The sequence below is a fragment of the Xyrauchen texanus genome, chromosome 31 (genome assembly GCF_025860055.1).
Source record: "Xyrauchen texanus isolate HMW12.3.18 chromosome 31, RBS_HiC_50CHRs, whole genome shotgun sequence".
Classification (NCBI taxonomy): domain Eukaryota; kingdom Metazoa; phylum Chordata; class Actinopteri; order Cypriniformes; family Catostomidae; genus Xyrauchen; species Xyrauchen texanus.
The window spans coordinates 23,933,272-23,959,716 of NC_068306.1; the positions used below are offsets into that span (position 1 = coordinate 23,933,272).

At 39.8% G+C, this 26,445-nt stretch overlaps 2 protein-coding genes across 3 annotated transcripts; one reads left to right on the top strand and one right to left on the bottom strand.

Moving 5' to 3' along the window:
• Positions 1-6,086: 6,086 nt before the first annotated feature.
• Positions 6,087-22,169, top strand: cldn3d (claudin 3d). Of its 2 annotated transcripts, XM_052099393.1 has the most exons (2): positions 6,087-6,669; positions 19,748-22,169. In XM_052099393.1, the coding sequence occupies exons 1-2, from the start codon at positions 6,171-6,173 to the stop codon at positions 20,404-20,406; spliced, it is 1,158 nt and encodes a 385-aa protein (XP_051955353.1). In that variant the 5' UTR covers positions 6,087-6,170; the 3' UTR covers positions 20,407-22,169. The 2 variants fall into 2 exon arrangements, with proteins under 2 accessions (XP_051955353.1, XP_051955352.1); XM_052099392.1 differs by lacking the exon at positions 6,087-6,669 and having other exon boundaries at positions 19,399-20,554.
• Positions 8,381-9,567, bottom strand: LOC127624605 (claudin-4-like). Its single transcript, XM_052099394.1, has one exon. The coding sequence runs from the start codon at positions 9,523-9,525 to the stop codon at positions 8,878-8,880; it is 648 nt and encodes a 215-aa protein (XP_051955354.1). The 5' UTR covers positions 9,526-9,567; the 3' UTR covers positions 8,381-8,877.
• Positions 22,170-26,445: the final 4,276 nt, after the last annotated feature.

Here is a 26,445-nt window from a genome sequence, read left to right on the forward strand (position 1 = left end):
GCTTTCCTTGTCTTTTTTTTTTTTGGAAGACACGGCACACCTCTTCACAGATCTTAAGTGCAGGTTGAGTAGCAAGAGGGGGAGGAGCGGGTTGCAGGAGGTGTTGATGTTTGTGTGAAGTGAAGGTCAGAGCGGGTGTGGGATGTGAGATTGTGTCTTTCAAATCTACAGTAGAACACATTCAGGTCGTCAGCCAGTTGTTGGTCCACTGGGTAGGAGTCCTTTAGTTAGTAAGTTGTTTCAGGTCACTCCACACTGATGCAGGGTCGTTAGCTGAAAACATGTTAAATAAGGCCTAGTAGGAATGCACATATCCTCACAGAAACTAGTATATGATGTCATAGTATCTGTGAGCTTGTCCAGATTGGTGTCTGCAGCCTCAAATACACTCCAAACATGTTTTTCAGCTTATCAGAATAGCTTATTTTAGCCATTCTGGTTTCCTTATTCATTGTGTTCCTAGCCTGATCGTACAAGACTTTATCCACACCTCTGTAAGCATCCTCTTTTGCCTGATGAAGCTACCTGTGCTCTGCAGTAAACCATGGTTTGTCATCATTGTATGTTAAATAAGGCCTAGTAGGAATGCACATATCCTCACAGAAACTGGTATATGATGTCATAGTATCTGTGAGCTTGTCCAGATTGGTGTCTGCAGCCTCAAATACACTCCAATCTGTGCAGTCAAAGCAGGCTTGTAGTTCCAGCTCTGCTTCATTGGTCCTTCTCTTTACAGTCTTTACTAAAGGTTTAGCTGATTTTAGGTTGTGCCTTTGGTTGGGAGAATGTGAACCAGACAGTGATCAGAGAGTCCCAGAGCTGCTTGAGGGAAAGAGCGATATGCATCTTTTATTGATGTGTGGCAATGATCCAGTATATTTCTGTCCCTGATGGGACATGGAATGTGCTGTCTGTATTTTGGCAGTTCACGGGTGAGGTTGGCTTTATTAACACTAGAACTACCATGGCAATCATTTTGACCGTTTTTCAATTTTGCAATGTAATAACTTTGTTGAAATAAAACCAATATAACCATAGGACCATGACTTTTCTTAAATGTGTGTATATTTTATTCTAACTTTGTTATTTTATTAAAATTTCAAAACAAAAAAGAGTTCTGAGTATTTCTACCTTGAATGGCCATAACGGTAATTTTGACTGCATGCATTTCAGCGTTTGCTACGTAAAGGAACAAAGGGCGCTGTTAACCATGGAGGTGCTGAGAAGTGACAATGCAATGCTCACAGTCTATCAGTCCAAAAGAAGGAACGCACTGACCACACAGCTGTTGCCATCACAAGTGGCCAAAAGGCTAAACCAGAGACAGTCACATACTACAACAGAACCAAGTTTGGAGTAGATGTGCTAGATCAAATGGCGAGGAAATACTATGTGAAATAACCCACACGTAGATGGCCAGTGGCTGTGTTTTATAATATCCTTGACCTGGATGTGATAAATGCTTCCATCCTGTTCAAGAAATGCACAAATGAGAGAATGTCACAGAGGAACTACATAATGCGACTGGCAAATGAACTTCGCTACGGCCATATGAGAGCAAAATCCATACAGCTGATGGTGCGAGGACCCAGGCAGGAGCAGCTGTAGATGGAGAGGGGAAGGCAGTGCCAAATGTGGAGAAATGGTAAGAAAAACAAAACTAAGGACACTTGTGACAAATGTCAAAAGGTAGTGTGTGGGAGCTGCACATGGAAGGTAGAGAGTACATGTGTTGAGTAATCGATCCACAAGTGTCAGTGAATGATGTGCGGTGTTTGCCCCCAAAACAACCAGATGCCTTGTTCAAGTGAGCCCACTTTTAGGAGAATTCGTTCATTATGATTTTCATTATAGTTTTACAGCATGATATCTTTGCTCACTGTAAAACAAAATATTGCTTTCTAAATCAGTTCGTTTTCCCACAGTTTAGCGAATGTTCATTTTCTTTATTAACTGTTTTGACCATTTTGGGATAGGCCTATCTGTGTTTCATACATGTCTAAGTTATTTACTATGCATTGAAATACACGTTGGTGATGTTTTTATAAGCTATTGTATCCTAAGATTTGTTTTTATTTTACAAAGAAAATAATTTAATATAAATAATCAAATTTGTATCTGTAATCAGCTACAATAGCAAGTTCTGTGGTTGTCGATGAACTAATACATTTTCACATTCATTAGAATTTAAATTTCGTGTCCTGGTGTTTATTATTAATATAACAGATTCATTTATTCATGGATTTGATTCCAGCTGTGGCTGCATAGGTTTGTTTCCGATTCATGTTGTCCAAACATTTCCAATAACTCCAGAGCGTTGTAAAGTCCAAAAGTCAACATGTTTTGAAAAAGATAGATGTAATAATTTCCAAAATTCACAACATGTTTTCATCTAATGAAATATTTTGCCTCAATCCATGTTTGTTGGCGTTTAGACTTTAAAAAATATTTTCACTGTGAAAAAGGCAGGCCTTTTAATTAAAAAAGGCCTGCCCGAGTGCCTGCGCTGTGACCTTTGTGGCTCTGAGAGCGAGATCGGTGGCAGAGCGCAGTTCCTGCAGCACACAGGGTTCGGGACTACCCATGTGCAGATCTTTAGGTGCCTTGGCTTGGTGGACCTGTAAACGGTGGAGATTTGTATAAAAAAAGGACTTAAATATTGATCTGTTTCTCACCCACACCTATGATATTGCTTCTGAAGACATGGATTTAACCACAAGAGTCTTGTGGATTGATTTTATGCTGCCCTTGTGATTTTTGGAGCTACAATTCTCTTGCATTATATGGCCCTACATAGCTGAAATATTGTTCTAAAAATATTTTGTGGGCCTTTTCTGCAGATCGCAGTGCCGTCTCATTTAGCTTATTGCGTGCACTTTCGCGGCTGACCCACCGACCCGCTTAGTTCTGCCGATGACCAGTCCACCCCTGATCGGCCCCAAAGTGGGTTGGCCCACCAGGAAAATACCCAGTATGCCAGATTATCAGTCCAGCCCTCGCAAATTACGGTTTCGCCCAAACAACTGATGACTGCAAGCACAGTAGCCAGTATCTGAAGATCAGCAGATGCCATTATGTTCTTGTAAGCATGCAAAGTACCAGACCGTACCCCAATACTGGCTGATACAATTGTTTATAGTGATTTTTATAGGTGGGGTTTGTAACTAATTAATGTGATTTGCGGCACCTGGTGGTGATTGATCGCTCTTTCTCCCTAATTGTATTTGGAGGGAAAGCTCATCTGGAGCATTTCTTCTTACAGTTTGGTGACTTTTGTACACAGTACGAAGCTATGGTATTATAATGTTTAATTACAATTTTTAATTGGCTTGTTAAAATGAATAAAGAATATCTGTAATGTTACAGTGCTGTGGGTCTAAAAGTTACTGAAAATATTTTCAAAAAATTACTTAAATCATTTTAATTTATTGCACTAGAGTCATTTCTCATGTCTCCCCAACATTCTAAGTTTGCAAATATGTTAGCTGAATATTTTTCACATACTAATTTTCTTAATTAATGTCTAATTTTACCTACTGAATGTCCACCCTGATGTACAGTCCATCTAACCCAATGGACTTCTGAATTTGTTAAGTCATTAATAATCGTACATTTTTACATTCCCTGAGGGAGGGAACGAGACATTGTGTCGAATGAAGTGACACAAGGGGTCTTCCTTGGGAGCCTCACATTCCTCTGAACTTGAGAAAAGGCCAATGAGAAATTGGCAGACAGAATCGGCCCCAAATCAGCTGGACCATCTGGGGGTGGAGCCTCCACTCTCCACTGGGCAAAACCTGTTGCGACAGCGTGTCCGCCGTCGTGTTGCGGTTGCCAGGGATATGAGTGGCACACAGCGAACTGAGTCGCTGTTGACTTTAAAGGAGGAGATGGCGGGCGAGTTGTGACATATGACGAGAGCGCACGCTGCCTTGGTGATTTATCTATCGTTGCGGTGCTGTCTGAACGGATCAAGACTAGCTTGCCTAGGCATTTGTCTAGGCAGTTGATTTGCCAATGCAGCCGGTGCCAGCGGCAGTGTGTCTGTTGCACTGCTGTAGGGGGACTCCGGTCCGCAGAAAACAGTGGTCTTACCTAGCACGGGCGGTTAGAGACTGAGGAAGAGGTCCTGGAAAGGCTTCTTCGGAACTCGTCGGAAAGGCGCTGGCCTGCTGGGGCTGAGCAGTCGTGGGTCCAGAGATGAGGTGACTGCGTCCGGGGACATGGGACTGTAGGATTGGCCGTGAGAATGGCATGCACCGATGACCCAGGGAGTGAGGAAATTGCTCTTTTATTGAGAATGTAGGTACCGCAGCCCGAAGGCGGTGCGGCAAAGGAAAATAAGGGAAACAAAGATTCTCCTCTCGGCTCTCCACCAGGGGACGGAGTGGCTTTGGTACCAGCTCTGGTGCAAACATCTGACTGCCCGGGTCATCCATCTCAGGAGTGCTTTGGAGTGTTCCTGGTCCTGGAAGGTGTCCTGGAGACGGGGGACGTGTGCCGCCTGCGAGGTGCTCGGCGCTGTGGCTGAGAGCTTGGCCCGGGTTGAGGCGAAGCTGCCTGTTGTTTGACCACAGGAAGATGCCCTCGATGGGTAGGCAGGGCGTGGGGTGTGCTGGTTTGGCAACATGATCTAAAGCATGATGTGAGAAATCGCCTCCATCTGCCTGTGTTGAGAAAGCGTACATTGTCAGCGTCACACATCTCGACCATGTTCAGCCAGAGGTGGTGCTCCTGGACCATAAGGGTGGCCATCGCCTGCCCGAGTGCCTGCGCTGTGACCTTTGTGGCTCTGAGAGCGAGATCGGTGGCAGAGCGCAGTTCCTGCAGCACATAGGGTTCGGGACTACCCAGGTGCAGATCTTTAAGTGCCTTGGCTTGGTGGACCTGTAGGAGAGCCATAGCATGCAGGGCGGAGGCGGCCTGTCCGGTGGCACTGTAGGCTTTCGTGGTCAGTGATGACGTCATCCTACAAACTCTGGAGGGGAGTACCGGGCAGTCCCACCAGGTGGCGGCGTTCTCAGGACACAGGTGGATAGCAACCGCTCTGTCCACTTGGGGGAACTCCGTGTACCCATGGGCCGCACCGCCGTCCAGGGTAGTGAGAGCAGATGAGAGGGGGGGGGTCGGTTCAGGCAGTAAAAGGTGCCCTCCACGACCGCGTCAGCTCGTCATGCACTTCAAGGAAGACCGGTACCGGGGAGGGGGGGTGGGGGGGCATGGCTGGGAGCGATGTGGAGCCACACTCATCCCGAGCTCGGAACGGAAGCAAGCGAGCGTGCCGGGGGCGGGTGGTTTGTGTGGATTTACCCGGCAAAACCAAGCCTGTCGTCATCCCCAAATCACCTTCATCGCCAGCTGGGTCATCCTCAATCCCGTGGGAAGAAGGAGTGACGCGGGGGGTGACTGAAGTGGCTTTCACCTTCAGGAAGGAGAGCCGCGACCGCAAAATGGTCATGTTCTCACAGTGAGTGCATGAAAAATATACAAACGCCGCCTCAGTGTGATTGCTGCCCAGGCACACGAGACAGCGTCTGTGGCTGTCGGTCTTGGAGAGATATCGACCGCATCCAGGAACTGGGCATCTTCAAAAAGACGTGTCCTGAAAAGGACGTTCAACGCCTGTCTGTGTATTGCTCTATTATGAGTGGAAAGTCAAACTCGTTTAGAGAATATAAACTCTTTTAGGCAGTGAAAGTGATGTCGAAGCGCCCAGGGGCGTGGACTGCACAGAACGCAGAGAAAGAGAACGCCTGCTGGAAATGCGCCGTAAGATCCAACCGCAGTGCTTCTTGACATCAGAGGTGAGAGGAACAGTGGTGAACTTCAGCTTGCTGTTGCACAACCGCTAGGCTCCGAAGAAAAAATCTGACTGAGAGACGCACACTTGCTTCCGTTTATACCTGTATGTCCGGGGGCGGGACATGCAAATTTCTCATTGGCCTTTTCTCAAGTTCAGAGGTACACAAGGCTCCCAAGGAAGACCCCTTGTGTCACTTCATTCGACACAACGTCGAGTGAGTGACAGAAGGGGAACTTCAAATCCCACCCAAAGTCTGGGGCTCTGCAAACTTGTCCACCACCCTCAGTCGATGAACTCAAGTTAAACGAAACGGGTTGTTTTAAACAAGGGACACAAAAAGCAGAGAAATCTCCCGAAAATTTCAGCCATGGCATCTTTGGGGCTGCAAATGTTAGGAATTGCGCTCGCGTTTGTCGGGTGCTTAGGGGACATCATAACCTGCATCATTCCTATGTGGAGAGTTACAGCTTTCGTCGGCAACAACATCGTTACGGCGCAGAGCACTTGCGAGGGACTGTGGATGGGATGTGTGGTACAAAGCACGGGACAGATGCAGTGCAAAGTGTACGATTCAATGCTCGCGTTATCCCCGGACTTGCAAGCCGCGCGTGCTTTGGTCGTCATCTCAATCTTGCTCTCTCTCTTTGGCATCATCTTGGCCATTGTGGGTGGCAAATGCACCACTTGTATCGAGAACAAAACCGCGAAGGCAAGAGTTGTCCTTTCTGCGGGGATGTTTTTCATTATAAGTGGCCTGCTGTGTCTCACACCTGTCTGCTGGTCAGCGCATACCATCATACGAGACTTCTACAACCCGCTCTTTCCAGATGCGCAGAGACGGGAGCTCGGGGCGTCTCTCTACACTGGTTGGGGTGCTGCGGGGCTTCTGCTCACCGGGGGCACGATACTGTGCTGCCAGTGTCCACCGAAAAAGGAACGACCATTCGTCGCCAAATACCCAGCACCGACATCAAACTCCTCGGGAAAGGAATTTGTATGATGCAAAACGTACATGGAAGTATGACATAATTGTAGCACAATAATCCATACTATAATTTTTATAAAGGACATTTTGTATGTTAATATAAATTGTGAAATGTTGCACTTTTGATATGGGCTATTAATCCAATGAAGATGCTCATATGTAACCCATATGAATATAGTTTAGACTGTTTCAGCATAACACCCAATTTTTTATTTTTATTTTGTCAAAACAATACTATAAAAGCTCTACATTCAAATAAATAACAATGAACATTTGTTTCTAGTATTGCTTTTTGGACAGCAAATGCTGTTATTCAATGCTTGTTTAAAGTGAATGTATTAAGTTCTGTAATTAATGCATGAGGTTGTGTCATTTTGCACAATGTTAGAAGTGCACAATAAATTATTCTTTGAAGGGGTACAAAAGCAATAGGCACAGAAAAACAGCAGCTGTGGAATAGTCAACAGAGGAGTGTTCAACATGGTTTGGGGGCAAATTTGTACCCAAAAGTGAGCTAAAAAGGACAAAATCTCACTTTAAGCACATTCTGGGAAGTTGGAAACATGATATATAGCCTAAATTGAATAAAGTTTAAACTATATATATATATATATATATATACACAGTAACTAAATTACAAAAAGTTTGTTTGGTGTTAAGGATGTGGGTTAGGTTAGGGTTAGGGTTAGTCTATTTGCTTTAGGATTAGATTAATATAAATATAATTGAAGTCTATGATATGTCCTCATTTATAAACGTGTCTATGTGAGTGAATGAAAAATGAATGTTTTCAGGGCTCTGATCAATCACACTAATTGCACGCATATTTGTTAATCACATTGTATTACAAGTGCAAAGCAAATTCAATTTATATTCCCCAAATTCCCACTGACGGACTTCTATAATGCCTTTAAGTACTTTTTAGATCAACGACCCCATTGACTTGCTTTGTATAGAAACAACACCTCATACATTCTTCAAAATATTTTCATTTTGATTCCACAGAACAAAGAAAGTCAAACAGGTTTGGAACAGCATGAGGGTGTATATTATGAGAGAATTATCATATTTGGTTGAGCTATTCCTCTATGATGTGCTCAACGAAGCACTACAAATGCATGTACGTGTATTGGTGAAATATTTTTGCATTAAAATGGGTAAATTGGGACCTGCACATGCTATTGAAGGGAATAGGTTTTCTCTTCTTTTATTTTCATTTTTTGGATGTTACTATTGGCTTTTACAATTAAATTTGTTCTTTAGGAAAAAGTTTAATGCTGAACTAGTTGATCAGATATAGAAGTCAGCATATAATTATCTGGCACTGAGTAAACAAAAGCCAATCCTCCAGTCTTTCTTTAGCCCAGTTTCCTTGTTATATGCATTAATATGCTCCAGGACCTGAGAGAGAACCTGAAAAACCACACCTGTTCTGGATTTACTCCCTTTGAGAAGGTTATGCACAAAGTGACTCGTTTGAAATCCCTTATGTGTCAGAGGGTTGATTATACATAATGAAGGGCTGCAACACAGTACCTTCGTTGACACCCATAGAAAAAACAGTTCAGGCTCCACACTCCAACAGACAAGCGTAATAGCAATATATTTTTATTTTTTCCATTTGACATGTTTTCATATAAATAAAAGCAGAAAAATCTCACAATATGTTGCTGTTTGCTATACATAATTGGAATATTTACAAAACAAAATTAGTTTGAATACTAGTGAATACTAATGCCAAAAAATGTTTAAAGGCATAATAAAAATAAACCACATGGCACATTTATCTGGACCATAAAACAAAAGAGTTAACAATTCAATCATATTAAAAAAAGACAGATTTCCAGCTTAGCCTCATTTAACAGACAAGAGTTTTTTTTTTTTTTAAACGATTTAAGTGGTTCCTCATTTCCCTCTTGTTTTCGAAGTGTGTTGGGAAAATTGTACCATTCGCTTTTAATTCAATGCTTTTCAAGTTCCCATGATACCTGCTTAACTCTCTGAGCCATTACATCCTGGACCCAAGATTATAAAACATCAAAGATAGAATCCATTATCCATTATTTCCAGAATCCATTAGATCTTAGTTTCACACAAAGTTTTTTCTGCTGGGAGCAGAGGCGTCAGACCGAGGGGCAATGTTATACTTGGCTGTATAATTTCCTCTATCCTCCTTTGGCGGGCAGTTGCAGCAGAGCAAACCACCCCCGATGAGCAACAGGGCGGCAGCGCCCCAGCCAATGTAAAGAGCTGCTCCAATCTCTCTCTTTTGAGCCTCACTGAGCAAGGGATTGTAGAAGTCCCGGATGATGACATGGGCTGTCCAGCACACCGGGACCAGACACAGCACCCCAGCAACAATGAAAATTGCACCCGAAGTGACACCAACCTTGGATTTGGAACTCTCGTCCTCAACACAGTTGGTGCATTTGCCTCCAGCCATAGCCAGAAGGATGCCCAAGATTCCAATCACGATGGAAATGATGATGAGGGCGCGGGCAGCCTGAAGGTCTGAGGAAAGGGCCAGCATGGAGTCGTAGACTTTGCATTGCATCTGTCCAGTGCTCTGCACAACACAGCTCATCCAGATTCCCTCCCATGATGTCTGTGCCGTCACAATATTATTGCCAATGAAGGCTGTGACCTTCCACATGGGAAGTGCACAGACCACAATGACACCAATCCATCCAATAATGGCCAGGGCGGTGCCCAGCATCTGAAGGCCAGCAGATACCATGATGTTTTGATGTCTTTGTCTCTCGATCACCTCTTTGCACTGCTCACAGGTGTATGTTTCAAAATGGTGTGTGCAGATGCTTTAATAGTACCTGTGGAGGTATAGGGGCGGGACTTCTAACTGATGACCTGCTCTGCTGGTTTTTTGGTCCCTTCATGGGGTGCGACTGTTCCCAAGCTTAAGTGTGAGTCACTGCATAGACATTTTTCACTGGAGATACATACCTTATATGGTTTCTTCAAACTAAAATATTTACTCTTCTAACTTAAAATATCAATGTGAAAAAATCCATGGAGGGATCAGTAAACCAGATCAAGCACACATTTACTGTACTATTAAGAGAAATATGGTATCAAGGGCTTTTCTTATTACTCGTAATTAATGATGTAGTTGATGTTGATGTTTAAGTTATGAAATGCCCATGACAGGAAGTGACCACATTAAATTCTCCAGGAAAACAAAACAAAACATGGAACTATTTTTAGAAAATGTTGAAGGAATGTTTAAGTTTTTGTGAGTGAGAAACTAATATTTAAGTCCTTTTTTCCTTCACTTTCACCTACTTCTGTTTTTTTTTTATTATTTAAAATTGATCTGTTTCTCACTCACACCTGTCATATCACTTCAGAAGATATGGATTTAACCACCAGAAACGTCTGAAGTACTTTTATGTTGGTATTATGTGGATTTTGGAGCTTTGAACATTTTGGCACCCATTAATTTGCATTGTATGGACCTACAGAGCTGAAATATTGTTCTAAAAATCTTAATTTGTGTTCTTGAGAAGAATGAAAGTCATACACATCTGGGATGGCATGAGGGTGAGTAAATGATAAGAGAATTTTCCTTTTGAGGTGAACTATACCTTTAAGCCTAATCAACATCCTTTGTAACCATGTTGATTACAAAAATTATTTTAGACTCGTCCCTCATTCATTTATAAAAAACAAAACAAAAAAAAAGCACTGTTACAGTGAGGCACCTACAATAGAAGTGTCTGTCCTACATGATTTTTATGATAAAATTGCTTACAGGGTTATGTAGTCATGGCAAAGTTGTAATCTTGAATATACTGTAACTTTACACTGATAGTAATTGATTTCATCTAACTAAAATCATGTTAACATGTATAATGTTTACATCTTGTGGCTATACCTTGAAACAAGGTGTATTTGAATGCTTATGGCTGGCCCCATTCACTTCCATTGTAAATGCCTTACTGTATCCCAGATTTTTTTTTATTTTCTTTAAAATAAAAAAACAAATAAAAAAGAAGCATTATTCGAAAATATATATATTTTTGTGATAATTAACTTTATGCATTTATACAAATGCTGTCCATTGAACTTAACTTGTATTGAACCCAGGATATTCCTTTAAGGGATTGAGGGAAATTTAAGTGAGGTAGCCAAACCTGATCACTAAATAATCACTGTACTGTATGTATATTCTTATTTACAGTGTGTACAGAATGTTTTTCCAAGAAAAAACAAAAATGACCTTGACCACATATTAAAGTCTTTAATCTGTACACCCTCATGGTAGTCTACAAAATAAGAAGAAAGTGGCAGTTGGTGTCATGTAACACAATATGGCAAATGTGGGGGGTTTTGCTGATGAATAAAGGTACTGCTGATCCAGTTCTACTCAGCAGTAATTGAGTCTGTCCTCTGGTCTTCAATAAGTGTCTGATTTGGTTCAGCTACCAAGTCAGACATCAGAAGAGTTCAAAGAATGTTCCGGACTGCTGAGCAGATTATTGGTTCTCACCTTCCCACCCTCCAAGAACTGTACACCTCCAGAGTGAGAAAAGGGCAGGAAAAACTGCTTTGGACCCCTTTGACGCAGCACACTACCTTTTTGAACTGTTGCCAGCATGAACAATAACAGTTACTTCCCTCATGCCATTCACCTTATGAACAGTTAAAACTGCCCCCAATACTCTCCATTGTGGCAATACAATCATGTGCATATTCAACTATTCATTCATATTTATATTTGTTATTTGTTTGACATATCCTATCTCTTCTGCAAATACATTAAATCACCTTGCACATAACTGTATATCTGTATAAAACATATTTGAACATTATTACCCTACTGTAGCTACCTCTATATATTAATCTGTTGTATCTTATTTTTATTCTTATTTCAATGATATGTATGTATATATATATATATATATATATATATATATATATATATATATATATATATATATATATATATATATATATATTGTATTCTCTTAGCACTGAGAGCTTATTCCTTGTGTGTGTAAGCATACTTGGCAATAAAGCTCATTCTAATTCTGATTCTGGAATGCATTCAGTAGGCTGTGGGACATTCATCATTATCTCTTAGCACTCCATTCATGTCAAGGATATTTCAAATGAGACTTCATTGTTTATTACTTTTGGATACAACACATATCTAACAAGTACATGTACATGATTTGAATTGTGTCTTACTCAGCACATTAGTAATTCCCATGGCAACTATTTCCCCAGAATGCACCTTTACCCACCTGAACTGGTCAAACCAGTTTCTGATCTAGGCGGTGGGCCGAGTCCGTCTATCTCGTTTAGTTTTTGATTTGATAGTTACCCAGCAGCTGTCTGGCTCATTTTTTTTATTTGTCTGTATGAATAATTCACAAAAAGATTAACGATTGTTTCCAATGCCAATTGTTGCACATTAAAGTATAAAAATAGATTTAATTTCGCTAGCTGATCACAAACATTGGCCGGAGTGAGATCCAATCAACGCTTGTGTTGTTACCTTGTTGAATTGATTTGGCCAATCACGTTATTCGTTGAACCGGCGTCGCGTGACTCGCGTCAGTCTGAAGCCAAATGAGTCTACAACCCAACCTGGAGAGACCGGTGTGTCTCGGCAGGACAACGTCAAGGTAAGATTTGTTTTACAATGATTATACACCCCTATATCTTAATGCTTTTCATATAAGTTGTATTTAAGACTCCAAGCTATACTTCGTCGTGAATATATGCATTGTCGTTGATGAGAACAGTAGCCACGAAAGAATGTTGGCAGTGGAGCAGTAAAGCTAGGTCTAACGGTATGTTGCTTAAGCTAATCCAAATCATTCGGTACATACACAATGAACTAAGCAAAGAGTATTCAAATACGGGATAATTACGGGTAAATATTTAAACGGGAAGACAGTAGGAAATAATTTGACAGGTATGTCCAGGTTGGATTGGTTTATAGCAAGCTACCTAGGCTACAAGTAAGCTAGACTAATTATCAGCTAAAAAGAGTGCAAAGCAAAACAAAGAAATTATTTCAAATCAACTTTATAGTGGTAGTCATGGAGTATATAAGCCATTTATGGTTGCTTGTCACAGTTTATACAATGACACAATTCTGTGCATGGTAGCTTATGTGATTTAAAATTATCTAGTAATGTGTGCTTTCTGTGTTTATTTATCTGAATATAATTCCGTTGTTTATCTAACACACAGACACGGACAGGACAACATCATATCTCTCCACACCCAAATGACTACAGAGGTGATCGTTGACAATCATCACATCAACAGCACCATGAATGGAGCAGGTCAAGATCACGGAGTTGCTTAGTATCCACATCACAGATGACCCATCTTGATCTATCGACACCACCAACAGAACCTGGCCAAGAAAGTCCAAAAACCTCTGCACTTCCTCCCACAGTTGAGGAAGGCTAATCTCCCACAAATCCATCCTCTTAACTTTCTATAGGGGAATCATAGAGAGCCTCTTCCTTCCACCACCACCCTCCAATAACCTAAGGGCAGCTGATTGACTCTTGCACAAATACACTGGTAGTTTACACTATGATGCTGCTACATTGGTTTATTTTTTTTTATCTTTAAATTTGCTATGAACATTTGACCCCACTTACACACAAATTGCACTGCCTTTTGCTACTTGTCATGTCATCCACTTGCACTGAAATACTATATTAATTAGGGATGAGTCACGATTTCCGAATATTCGATTAGTTGATTTTATTATAGAATATTGAATAGGATGTGCGGGATGATTGTCTTTAAAAAAATCCCCATGTTTTAGTTGTGGTTATAAGTTGCAATCCTAAATTCACATAATATTTTTATACATTTTATAAATATATTCTTAATATTTGTTGTTTTTGTTTCTATGTTTGAGCTTATATATCTCAATATTAATAACAGTCTGGTTAATTTTGAGTCTTGAAATGTAAACTCTCAAGGGTTGGCTTTCTAAATATATGTTGATTATGTGTAGAATGACTTCTGAGCAGCAACCTTTTTATTTTGGGGATGTCATGAATGCATCACTTGCCAAAATTGGGGCTGACTAGTAAGGGGTTAAACGTATATAAATGAAACGTTTTATATAAAAATTATACATTTGATACAAACCTTCACTGTTGTTAGCTGCATTTTCTATCTTCTTACGTGCTCTTCTTATGTGTTCTTTGTTGGTGAAGAGCATGTAGCATTCTCTGTGAAATCCAACATTAGCCGGCACATCTTGGACGTCTTCGAATTTAAGTTAAATGCCAATACGGCTTTTTCAGCTACTGTACTCTCTGTGGTTTGCAGGTTCACCCATAAATTTGTACATTGAACAATCTTTGCCCAACTTGTCTGGGAAAGGGGGGTTACAGGGCTTTTTACATTTGAGGCTAAATGGATAAAACACCTCATTTTTACCTCAGTATTACTGAACTACAGAACTAAATTTACATTTTTAATGATTTACAGCAAAATTGTAATTTCAAGAACGCAGCTTCCTGGTCATCTGTGTTCATTATTTACATTGGTTGTCAAGGAAACGGGAGGTTTAAAAAAAAAAAAAAAGTAAGCGTTTGTAAGGACATTTTGTGTCAAATGTGCAAACAACAAAGCTGGAAACAATGTCTGTAGTATTTATACGATTTTATTACATGACCTCAGCAAAAAAAGACTTACACAGCTGTGAGGTAAGTATTAAATTCATAATTTCGAGGTCCGGCCCACCGCCTAATCGGAACAGGTGAATGTTGACATTATATCTGGGCAAGACTGGACAGAGAACTACATCAGATTATAGTATCAACACGTTTTTTTGTTTGTTTTTTAACTGACAATAACAGACAAAGAGTGAATTATTACAATTAGTTTGTTGTCGTACCATTAAAAATTGCTGACATAAATAAAAGAGACTTTTTCCACATACCTCACCATTTATAAATATAATATGGCTAGTTACAACATGTTTTCTATAGGCTTTATTAAGTTTCCTATGCTTCCAGTTTTATTCCCTAAAAAATTTCCTTGTTTATTCATAGCATCTACTGCCACATTAAATAAAATAAAAAGCTATTGTTTCTTAACAGTCTGAGAACCCAATTAGAAATGGTATTATGCTGTGATTAAGAAATATTTAGGAACTATGTGGGAGGAGCAATAACTTTAATCTACTGGTCAAAATGACAATTTACCATACCTATATCAGTAATTGAGGTAGCCTCTCATTTTAAAAACAATACTGTCAAAACTTAGTCCATTTTTAAATAAGAAATCTTTAAAAATGTTAAAACAACTACAGTATTTGTTTTGCATGCAGTGAGTATTAAAGATAAGAGTTTCTAATACTTCTAACATGGCGTGAGAAGAATTTCTCACATGTTCAATGCTTAATCTACTCAAATGGTTGTATTGACAATGTAATGATTTTATTATTTGATTCTGTATTCAATTATGTGTTTCTGGCCTACTTTGGGAACACAATTGCTGAACTTTTTTTTTTCCAGTATTGAGCTAAATCTGGGAAAGAAAGAAAAAAATACAGGTTCATAAAAATAATAAATAATATCTTTCCTCACATCTAAAAATGCAATAGGATGTATTTTAGGGTTATTCTATAGTAATTATAATTGGCTTACTTTAATAACAACAGCGTTAAGGAAGACCCTGCCATAGAGATCATGTTTAGATCATTAACTCAGTAACCAAACAAACAACAACAACAAAAATAGAACTTAAAGTCCCCTTAGTGTTTAAGTGAATTCCTAACATTTAGGACAAAGATAATTTTGATGTAATTCAAACTACTTGATAAAGCATAAGAAACCAACAGCTTAAGTTGCAACATGATCACAGAAAAAAGTTACTAAACCTCATACTTAATTTGCTATCATCTATTTGAAGCACAAAGCACAAATATAATACCTAAGACTAATTTCTTGTAGTGTCATGAAATGTTTTTAAAACCGCACAAACAATCATGTAATGTCTAGTATTTATTCAGCTTTTGTTCATTCTCTCTCTCTCTCTCTCTCTCTCTCTCTCTCTCTCACACACACACACACGCACACGCACACACGTTGGGGCAGCTATCATTGTGAGGACTCTCCATAGACATAATGAGTTTTATACTGTACGAACTATAGATTCTATCCCCTAACCCTTAACCTAACCATCACAAAAAAACGTTAGCGTTTTTACATTTTTTAAGAAAAACATATTTTAGTATGTTTTTTAAGTGCTTTGAATAATGCGGACACTAGAAATGTCCTCATAAACCACATTTATAGCATAATATTCTTGTAATTATCAATATGTAACCTAAAAAAAAAAAGTCATAAACCACTTAAACCTGCCCCCACACACACACGCGCGAGCGCGCAATCACATGTGCTCGTGAGTGCTGCTTGGTTGTGTATGCTGACGACACACCAGGTCGGTTGATGATTCACATTTGTTATCAAAACATTGCCATTTTCACAACGTTTCAAGCATATCATCGCAGCTATAGATCACTTATCTGTGACTTTTCTGTGCATAAATGGGATAGATGTCTCTCTAAGCGTGTTATATTTTACAAAGTCACACCCTCCCTCGCCATCATGTTTATCTAAACCGAGAGCGCGCGCGGACTTTTGGTTCCGTGTTGCTGTATTTGCCGTGTCTTGTGGCTTTCTTTCAAACAATCCCGCCCTCACGAGAGCTGACGAGCAGAAAGAAGAGCGCAGGCGAATCTGAATCAGCGACGCCTGAGAGAACAAAATCTTCACTGAAACTCATTAGTCATCTCTTGTTCCCTAGCTCACAGAAACTCATTCAAATAGAATGAATATTTTCCGGATGTGAAGAAGGCCATCAAACTGATGATGTCACGCTCACCTTTCAAATACAGACTGGTTTTGGGATGTCTTTTATAAACAAGACAAATGCTACTTCTTTTTATTTTATTTATTTGTTTATTGAACATGTGTGCGAAGTACTTAAAAAATAAAACAACTTAAAGGCATAGTTCACCCAAAATTAAAAATTCGGTCAATTTACTCACCCTCATGTTGTACACAAAATTCGATGTTAGTTAGCAGAAAGTTAGGAACTGACAGCTTCAGTCAACCTTAATTTTCATTGTATGGAAAATAGAGCAGCATCTTCAAAATGTCCAAATTTAACACAGAAGAAATTATTTTGAAAAATGTCTCAAAATGTGTTTTTTTTTTTCCATACAATAAAAGTCAATGGAGTCCAGTGTTGTTTTGGACCCAATTGATTTACATTGTATGGACAATAACAGTTGAAACTATTGAATCATTGAAACATTCTTCAAAATATCTTATTTTGTGTTCCGCAGAAAGAAAGTCATAAAGGTTTGGAGCGACATCAGGATGAGTAAATGATGACAGAATTATAATTTTTGGGTGGACTATTTCTTTAATTCACATCTGCACACATTGAATTCCTAAAACCCTTATTTCCTGAGTTCCTTGGAATTTAACAATGTGGTCCTTTTCTGTGACATACTAACACTTGCTATACTTTTACACCAGCACCACATTACCACATGCTCCAGCCTTCAAATGTGTTCACACATCTGAAGAGTCATGTGTTTTTCCACTGAGTGAACAAAGTTCACACTGTAATGTAGATGTTGACATAAGATAATGTGTTACCACAGTTTCACCTAACCTGGTCTCTCTCAGCATGCATCACATTTTTTAAACTGCAACTTGTGCTTTCGTTTCTCCTAACCTGTGCTCTCCACAGATATCGCTCAGCCACGCCCTCTATACACCAATATATTTACTAATGGACATAGCCACATCAGTTTTTAGTGTCACTTCTAAACACATTTGTTTGTGGGTTGCATCACTAAATTAAATCCTTTTCATGTAGACAACCAGGAAATGGACATCTAATATTCCCTAGTCATCAATGTTTTGCTGCTGGATTTTATGGCCTGCAACTGAAGATGCCCTAGATTGCTACCAGGACTTTGAATTCAGTAGTTAGTCTGCTTAAATACACTGGTTTGCTCAGTAGGTCCGTGTAATTGTCTGTTGTATTGCTATGGGGAAGTTATAAAACAACAACAGAAGTGTTTATTAGTGCCACACAAAGATTGAACAGGAATTGATCCAAGGTTTGAATTTCAAGCCTAGATTGTATTTATTTATTTTGCCGTTTTAAGGGCCACAACTGGATTTAAACAACGCATGTGAGATGCAGTGACCTTTAGCATTCAAAAGGATCATTCACCCCAAAATAAATAAATAAATACATTTGCCAAATGCTATTTGCACCCTGGTGCAAATAATGGTATATGCTATTTACACCCAGTGCAAATAGTGGTAGATATTACTTGCACCCCAAACCTGGTGCAAATAATGGTAGATACTTATTGTACCCATAGTTAAACAATAACATACAGCATTTGGGGATCACTGCAGCATGTTTATTATGTTTATTTGGTTTATTTAGAGACACACTACATTAACCCCTAAACCTAGCCTTTACCTTCCCTTAGAAAAAAATAAACCTTGTTTTTACTACAGTAACTATAGTTTCACCATGTTATTTTGTAGTAAAATTATAGTAACCCAAAAATGTAACCATGGATACTATATTACCACCATATTACTGTGGTAACACCATAGTTAATTGCATTAAAACTATGATTTCTGCCAAAAAACATGGTTACTACAATATTACTATAGTAATACAGTGATGCAATGTATACACAAGCGATGCCGAACCGCAGGAATGAGTGCAATCGACAGACCACACCTCCGGATCAAACCCTTCTCTCCACTCCCGGACATTCACCTTGACCAAATCACTGTGATGAAATGAACCTTTATATTCATTTTTATTTATTATTCTAATTAGTAATTCTAAATTCTAAATTAATTATAATTCTAAAGTGAATATTAAGAGTGGAAACAGTAAATCGGATGGTGAAAAATGTTTTCTGACAAAAGGCAGAATCGAACCAGGGTCACTAGCAGAACAGTACAAGTTCACACACTGTCTTTACACCCTGCTCCACTGCAGCGGCACTTATTGTCCAGTTTGTCATATATTTCTGTGGTTCCACCAGACTACTGGGGTGCAAATAGCTACACTGTGTGGCATATGCTATTTACGCTGGCGTGAAAATCGTCACTGAAAATATTCTGGCCATTTTCAATGAATAACAACCTAAATTTCAGCCTGTTCTTCACAATTGAATGTATAAGTCATTTTGACTACTTTATGGTACTTGTTTGTGCTTTTTGGAGCTTGACAGTCGGGTCAGCATCCTCTTTTATTGTATGGAAAAGAGTTGTATGGTCATTCTGCTATCATTTTGAGTTACAAAAACAAAATCATGTGGGTTGTGTGTGAGATGAAGATGAGACTGCATTTCTAGTTTTTTGGTGAACTGTTCCTTTAAATCTTTAGCGTGGGTGCATAATAGGCCACACTAAGGCATTCACATTGGTATTGTCAATAATTGCCATCAAAGAGCATTTTCTCACAGATCCACCTAATTGTTCTAGTTATTGGTTAACATTGGAAAACAACCATAACCTTTGGTTTACTTTTACCAGAAGCTACATTGTCAATAGGGTTAAGAGCAAGCAGCTCCCTTTTTATGAGGTTGCCAGCCAATGCAAAGATTGCACCTTATCATCTGATGTCAGAATCCAGGTAGGTCAGCCCTTATTCTCAGAAGATAAGGTTTGTTGGGGGAAGTTTCGGCTAGGACAGAACATTCCAGCCATCCTTGAGCACAAGTGGAGATTCAGTGAACAAACATCCACCTTCGTGCTTGGCCAGTCCTTTTGTGACTTTGGAAATTCCTGATGCAAGTGTCTCAAGGACTTTTACAGACACAGGGAGAGTTTCATTGAGCATAAGAAAGAGTGCAAGAGAGGTCTGAGTGAGTTTCGAAAGAAGATAGAGTGGAGACATGGCTGCCTTTGGTCTTGAGATAGTGGGAGTCACTCTCTCAGTTCTTGGCTGGATTCTCGGCATTGTGTGCTGTGCCATGCCAATGTGGAGGGTTACTGCGTTCATCGGCACCAATATTGTCACAGCGCAGGTGTACTGGGAGGGAATCTGGATGAGCTGTGTGGTCCAGAGTACGGGACAGATGCAGTGTAAAGTGTACGACTCCATGCTGGCTCTTCCGATGGACCTACAGGCAGCTCGTGCCCTGGTGGTGGTGTCCATCATCTTAGGTGTCCTAGCACTACTTGTTGCTATAATGGGGGCCAAGTGCACCAACTGCATTGACGATGAAGCGACCAAAGCTCGTGTGATGATCAGCTCTGGTGCTGCTTTCATAACTGCTGGAGTCATGCTGCTTATTCCAGTGTCCTGGTCAGCACACACTATTATTTTGGAGTTCTATAGCCAAGTTGTACCAGAAGCTCAGAAGATGGAAATAGGAGCATCGCTGTACCTGGGCTGGGCTGCTGCGGCTCTGTTGCTGATCGGGGGATCCATCCTGTGCTGTAGTTGCCCACCTCAAGAGATGCCAAAGTACCAACCCCAAAGTCGTATTGGCTACTCACCTCACCACTCAGTGGCTGCAAGCACCTACAACAAGAGAGACTATGTCTGAGGGCATCATAGAACATTTGAGTCTTTCATAGAAGTAAATTGTGGCCATGTGGGTCGGAGGTAACGTAACTGAAAATGTAGTTTACTTTTATTTGTGAATATGTCTACGTATTTTTGCATAAGTTCTATATATATATATATATATATATATATATATATATATATATATATATATATATATATATATTATTTTTTTTTTTTTTTTTAATTATTTTATTTTTTTTTGCCAATTAGGGCCCATTGTCACTCCAAACTTGGTTAAAAATATTTTGGATCCAGTTGCAGAAATATTGAGTATAGTACAGTGTTAAGATTGTAAGTTTTAAATAAATTTGTTAGGAGATTTAAAGGAACATGTGGGAACAAAGCAAAGGTCAGTGAAAGTAAGACTGAGATTTACTTTTTTTTTATTTTTCTTTATTTTGCGTGTACATTCTCGTTCTCTGTTGTCTAGTGCTAAAATGTGTGTTGAAACTAGCTGTATATTTAGTTTAGCCACACATTAGCCTCCAATTTCATAATAATGAATCAAATTTGAGTCTGTTTAATTTATGAATTTGAAAGGACCTCAGATAAGATGATCTTGTTTAAACAAATTCTTCCTCTTACATTTAGCTACAGTACGTAACTAGGCTGTTTTTGTTTTTAGACTTCCTGTTTTTAGAATCATGACAACATATGCCGTAAAGGAACAGCACCAACCTACCTTTTAAATGCAAATATAGTTGATCATTTGAATACTGGTCCAATACCTTATCATCTCTTATATATGATAGGTTACATTGTACTTTTGTCTCGCTGTAGGATAATGTTTGGACTGAGGAATGTTAAAGGAATAGTTCACCAAAAAATTTTAATTCTCTCATCATTTACTCACCCATGCCATCCTAGATGTGTATGAATTTCATTCTGCAGCTGAACACAAACAAAGATTTTTAGAAGAATATATCAGATCTGTAAGTCCTCACAATGCATGTGAATGGTGACCAGATCTTTGAAGCTCCACAAATGACATGAAGGAGGCATGAAAGTAAACCATAAGATACAGTGGCTAAATCCATATCTACTGAAGCAATTGGGTGAGAAACAGATAATTATTTAAGTCCTTTTTTATTTTACTATCAATCTCCACCTTTGACCAGTCCCAAACAGTAGGTAGTCTTCAATGTTCTGGTTGAATACCATTCCCTTGTATTGTGATGACCAATAGAGCTGAAATATAATAATATTTATCTTATGTATTGCAGAAGAAAGAAAGACATACACATCTGGGATGGCATGAGGGTGAATAAATGATGAGAAAATTTACATTTTGGGGAGAACTATCTGTGTAAGTGCTGTTGCGTGTGTGCTATCAATATACAAAATGGATGTATGCATTTGGCATTTGTGTGTGCATATATTATTAGACTGCATAAACATTAAAACAGATTATGAAAAGGGAAAATACATTTGGTTTGCTTTCCACTATGGAGAGACACAAAGATGAAACTTGACTCAAGCTTTATATTCCAACCCTGGATAACACAACAGGGTACATAGAGATTATATGAGCAGACACCTCCCAAAATTTCATTATGTATTAAATGTACAATGTACAAGTGTGTATTTGCCAGTTGCCTTGTTGATAATGTATTTGAATAAATATATTCATATGTATTCTTGACTATTATAGTTCAAATAAGATGCACTTCTACATTTCTTTTCTGACAAAGGAATTCAAATTCCTAATGGACACCAAATTAAATAGTTTGAAAAAACGATGAGCATAAATAAATTAGTTAAGGTAAGTGAAAATCAATGTATGTGTCTCATATGTTAAAAGTTAAGTGGAAAATTAATCTATATTACATAATACATAATACAAAAAAAAAGAAAAAAAAGACAAAAGGGGTAATAAAACACACACACACACACACACACACACATACAAGAAACCATTACTTAGCAGTCGGGCTGCAATAAGTTAAATGTTTTAAAGGGGTTATGACATGAGGAGTAAAATTGTACTTGATCTTTTGAAATACAGGAGGTCATTGTACTATAAAAACATACTGTAAGTTTAAAAACTGAAAACTTCCTCAAAATAATTTTTTTTGTCTTTTATAAGACAAGTTAAGTTAGGTTACTTACTCAGATACTCTTAAAAAGGAGACCCCCATCTTGTTTCATCTTTCTGTTGTGCTGTTTTGAAGACATCCTGGACCATTTTTGTACCCATCTGTGCTATTTAAATGTTTTAGTAGTGATGGGTCTTTCATGAACGATTCGTTCATTTTGAACTAATCTTTTATGTGACTCAGAAGATAGAGTAGTCTCAGAGAGTGATTAATTTTGTGTTGGCCGCGCATACGCATTGCGCAACCTCCGGTCGTTTTTTACGTGAAAACCGCATAAGAAACAGAAATTTTTAGTTCACTTTTCAAATCTTTTGGTCCGAGTCGTTCGTTCTTTTGTTATGTGACAGCTGTATATGCTATGCATTGCTCACACAGGAAACGGTAATTATTAGTTCACCTCCTGAGTCATCTGGTCCGAGTCGTTCGTTCTTTTGTGACATCACAAAAGTACGTATGACTCGGACCAGAAGATTCCAGAGATTAACTAATCATTCTGTTTCTCATAATTTGTCCTTGGCTGCATTATAATTTTTTACCTATTTGGGACTATAATCAAAGTTTTCATAAGTAGACGTGTTAGGGGGGATTTAGCTATTGAAAATGTAACATTTTAATTTAATTCTGCTCAAATGAATGAAATGACTTGAATAAAGATTAAGTTAGTAAAATGATCCGATCTTCCCATCACAATCATAGTTGTTAGTCTTTTGTACAAATGCACTATATGGATGTCTTCAATCGTTTCAATGCATTTCCGGTGATCTGTGGCTTGTTTTAAGAGTGGTACAAGCACAACTTTTAAAAACACATCTCATTCTGCTGCTGCCACTGGGAGAACTGACTGGGAGAAACGGGTCGGGTTTCATTTTAAGGCCCATGCAGACCTCTACCATGAATACACCGTTTAATTCACAAACGTTTCAAATGTCATGACTGTTTGATATTTGCTGTTCTTTAGGGATAGAGTGGCCAGATGTCCCATTTTTCCCAAGATAGTCCTGTATTTAAGCACTTTTTCTAGAGTCCCGACTAAAATCATGTTTTGTCCAGCATCAAATCAAATCAAATCACTTTATTGTCACACTACCATGTACACAAGTGCAACAGTAGGTGAAATTCTTGTGTGCAGGTCCGAGCAACATAGCAGTCATGACAGTGACGAGACATATACCAATTACAGTAAACAACATACTTACACAACACAATTTACATATCAGATGTACACATACTTACACAACACAATAATTATATACAATGTACAGTAAACAATACACACAATATAGAATACACAATATACAATACAATAAGTAAAGTATATATATATATAAAGTAGTTGTATTGAGGAGAATATGCTGACAGTCCAGTGTGAGATTATAGATTAATTAAGTGCAGTGCAAATTATTGATCGTGAGAGATCAATTGTTCAACAGTCTGACTGCTTGGGGGAAGAAGCTGTCATGTAGTCAGCTGGTGCGGGTCCTGATGCTGCGATACCGCCTGCCTGATGGTAGCAGTGAGAACAGACCATGACTCGGGTGGCTGGAGTCTCTGATGATCCTCCGAGCTTTTTTCACACACCGCCTTTTATATATGTCCTGGAGGGAGGGAAGCTCATCTCCAATGTTGTTTCTGGCGGTTCGCACCACCCTTTGCAGGTCTTTGTGGTTGTGGGCGGTGCTATTGCCGTACCAGGCGGTGATGCAGCCAGTCAGGATGCTCTTTACAGTACTGGTGTAGAACTGTGTGAGGATGTGGTGGTTCTTTCCAAACTTCCTCAGCCGTCTCAGGAAGAAGAGCGTGTCAGAGTGTGCACCTCCTCTCTGTAGGCTGTTTCATCATTGTCAGTGATCAGACCTACCACTGTCGTATCGTCAGCAAACTTAATGATGGCATTGGAGCTATGTGTTGCCACACAGTCATGTGTATAGTGAATACAGGAGTGGGCTGAGAACACAGCCCTGCGGGGCTCAAGTGTTGAGGTTCAGTGATGAGGAGATGTTGCTGCCCATTCTAACCACCTGACGTCTGCGTGACAGGAAATCCAGGATCCAGCTGCACAGCAAGCTGTTTAAGCCCAGAGCCCGGAGTTTCTCATCAAGCTTGGAGGGCACAATGGTGTTGAATGCTGAGCTGTAGTCTACAAACAGCATTCTCACATATGTGTTCCTTTTTTCCAGGTGGGAGAGAGCAGTGTGTAGTGTAGATGCAATGGCATCATCAGTGGAGCGGTTGTTACGGTAGGCAAAGTGCAATGGGTCCAAAGAGGTGGGCAGAACAGAGCAGATGTAATCTCTGATTAACCTCTCAAAGCATTTGCTGATGATGGGGGTCAGAGCAACCGGACGCCAGTCATTTAAGCAAGTGATTTTGGCTTGCTTCAGTACAGGCACAATGGTTGATGTTTTGAAGCATGTGGGGACTACAGACAGGGAGAGGGACAGATTGAAAATGTCTGTAAAAACATCTGCCAGTTGATTCGCGCACGCTATGATGACGGGGCCCGGAATGCCGTCTGGACCCGCAGCTTTACGGATGTTCACCCGTCGGAAGGATCGGGTTACATCCACAACAGAGACGGCGAGTGAACCAAACTCTGAAGCGTCAGCCGCAAGTGCTCTCTCCACGAGGGCGGAGTTATTGTCCTCGAAACGAGTTTTAAATGTATTAAGTTCGTCCGGGAGAGATGCAGCGGTGTTCACGGCGGAGTCTTTATTCCGTTTGTAGTCCGTGATGATGTTAATTCCCTGCCACATACTTCTAGAGTCAGTGGTGTTGAACTGACCTTCTAGTTTGTGCCTGTACTGGCGTTTGGCTTCACTGATAGTGTTACGGAGGGCATAACTGGCTTGTTTACGCTCCTCCGTGTTAGAAGAATTAAAAGCGGAGGTCCGCGCATTGAGTGCCACGAACATCGCCGTTAACCCATGGTTTCTGGTTGGGGTATATTCATATTGTTTTGGTCGGAACAACATCCTCTACGCACTTCCTGATGAAACACGTTACGCTGTCAGCGTAAACCTCAATGTCATCATCAGAGGCGGACCGGAACATCTCCCAGTCCGCGTGATCAAAACAGTCTTGTAGCGCAGTGTCTGATTGGTCTGACCAGCACTGGATCGTTCTGAGGGTGGGTGCTTCCCGTTTCAGTTTCTGCCTGTAAGCGGGCAGAAGAAGAACGGAGGAGTGGTCCGATTTGCAAAATGGGGGGCGGGGGAGGGATTTGTAGCCATACCGGAAAGGAGAGTAACAATTATCTAAAACCCGGTCCCGTCGTGTGTTGAAGTTTATGTGTTGGTGGTATTTTGGTGCTATTGTTTTAAAATTTGCTTTGTTGAAGTCCCCGGCAACACTGAACGCAGCCTCAGGGTGCGTGGTTTCCTGCTCACTCATACTCCCATACAGTTCCGTGAGTGCCCGGTCTGTGTCGGCTTGTGGTGGGATGTACACAGCTGTGATGATGACCGCTGTGAATTCCCTTGGTAGCCAGAATGGTCGATATTTCCCCGCTCTTAAAATTTCTCGGTAGCCTGTGCAGCTTTCTCATTCACGTGAGTATTCTAATCAAAGGTAGCCAAGGATATGGCTTGTAAAACCAATAAAATCACACCATGTTATTTGAAGTACATAATTGGATTAAACTATCCAATCATGGTCCCCTATCAATAGACATTCTGTTAGTGAACTGATTGCAGAGTCAGTTTGAAAGAGCACACAGATGAAATTGCAGCTGAAACAATTTCAAGGAAGTGTGCATGTACATTTAATGAGCATCTTCAAAATAAGTTTAAATTTCTAATAAAATTAGTCACATTTTATTACTTTCTCTCTCTCTCTCTCTCTCTCTCTCTCTCTCTCTCTCCCTCTCTCTCTCTCTCCTTGATGTCTGTCTGCCTTCAATCACAGCATGTCTTTATAAGAAC

What these genes read in the sequence shown, in the direction of transcription:
- cldn3d (XM_052099393.1), top strand. Translation starts at nt 6,171, where the DNA reads ATGGCATCTTTGGGGCTGCAAATGTTAGGAATTGCGCTCGCGTTTGTC. An exon ending in CGGGGCGTCTCTCTACACTG is followed by an intron (nt 6,670 to 19,747) that starts GTTGGGGTGCTG and finishes GATAGAGTGGAG; the next exon opens with ACATGGCTGCCTTTGGTCTT.
- LOC127624605 (XM_052099394.1), bottom strand. Translation starts at nt 9,525, where the DNA reads ATGGTATCTGCTGGCCTTCAGATGCTGGGCACCGCCCTGGCCATTATT.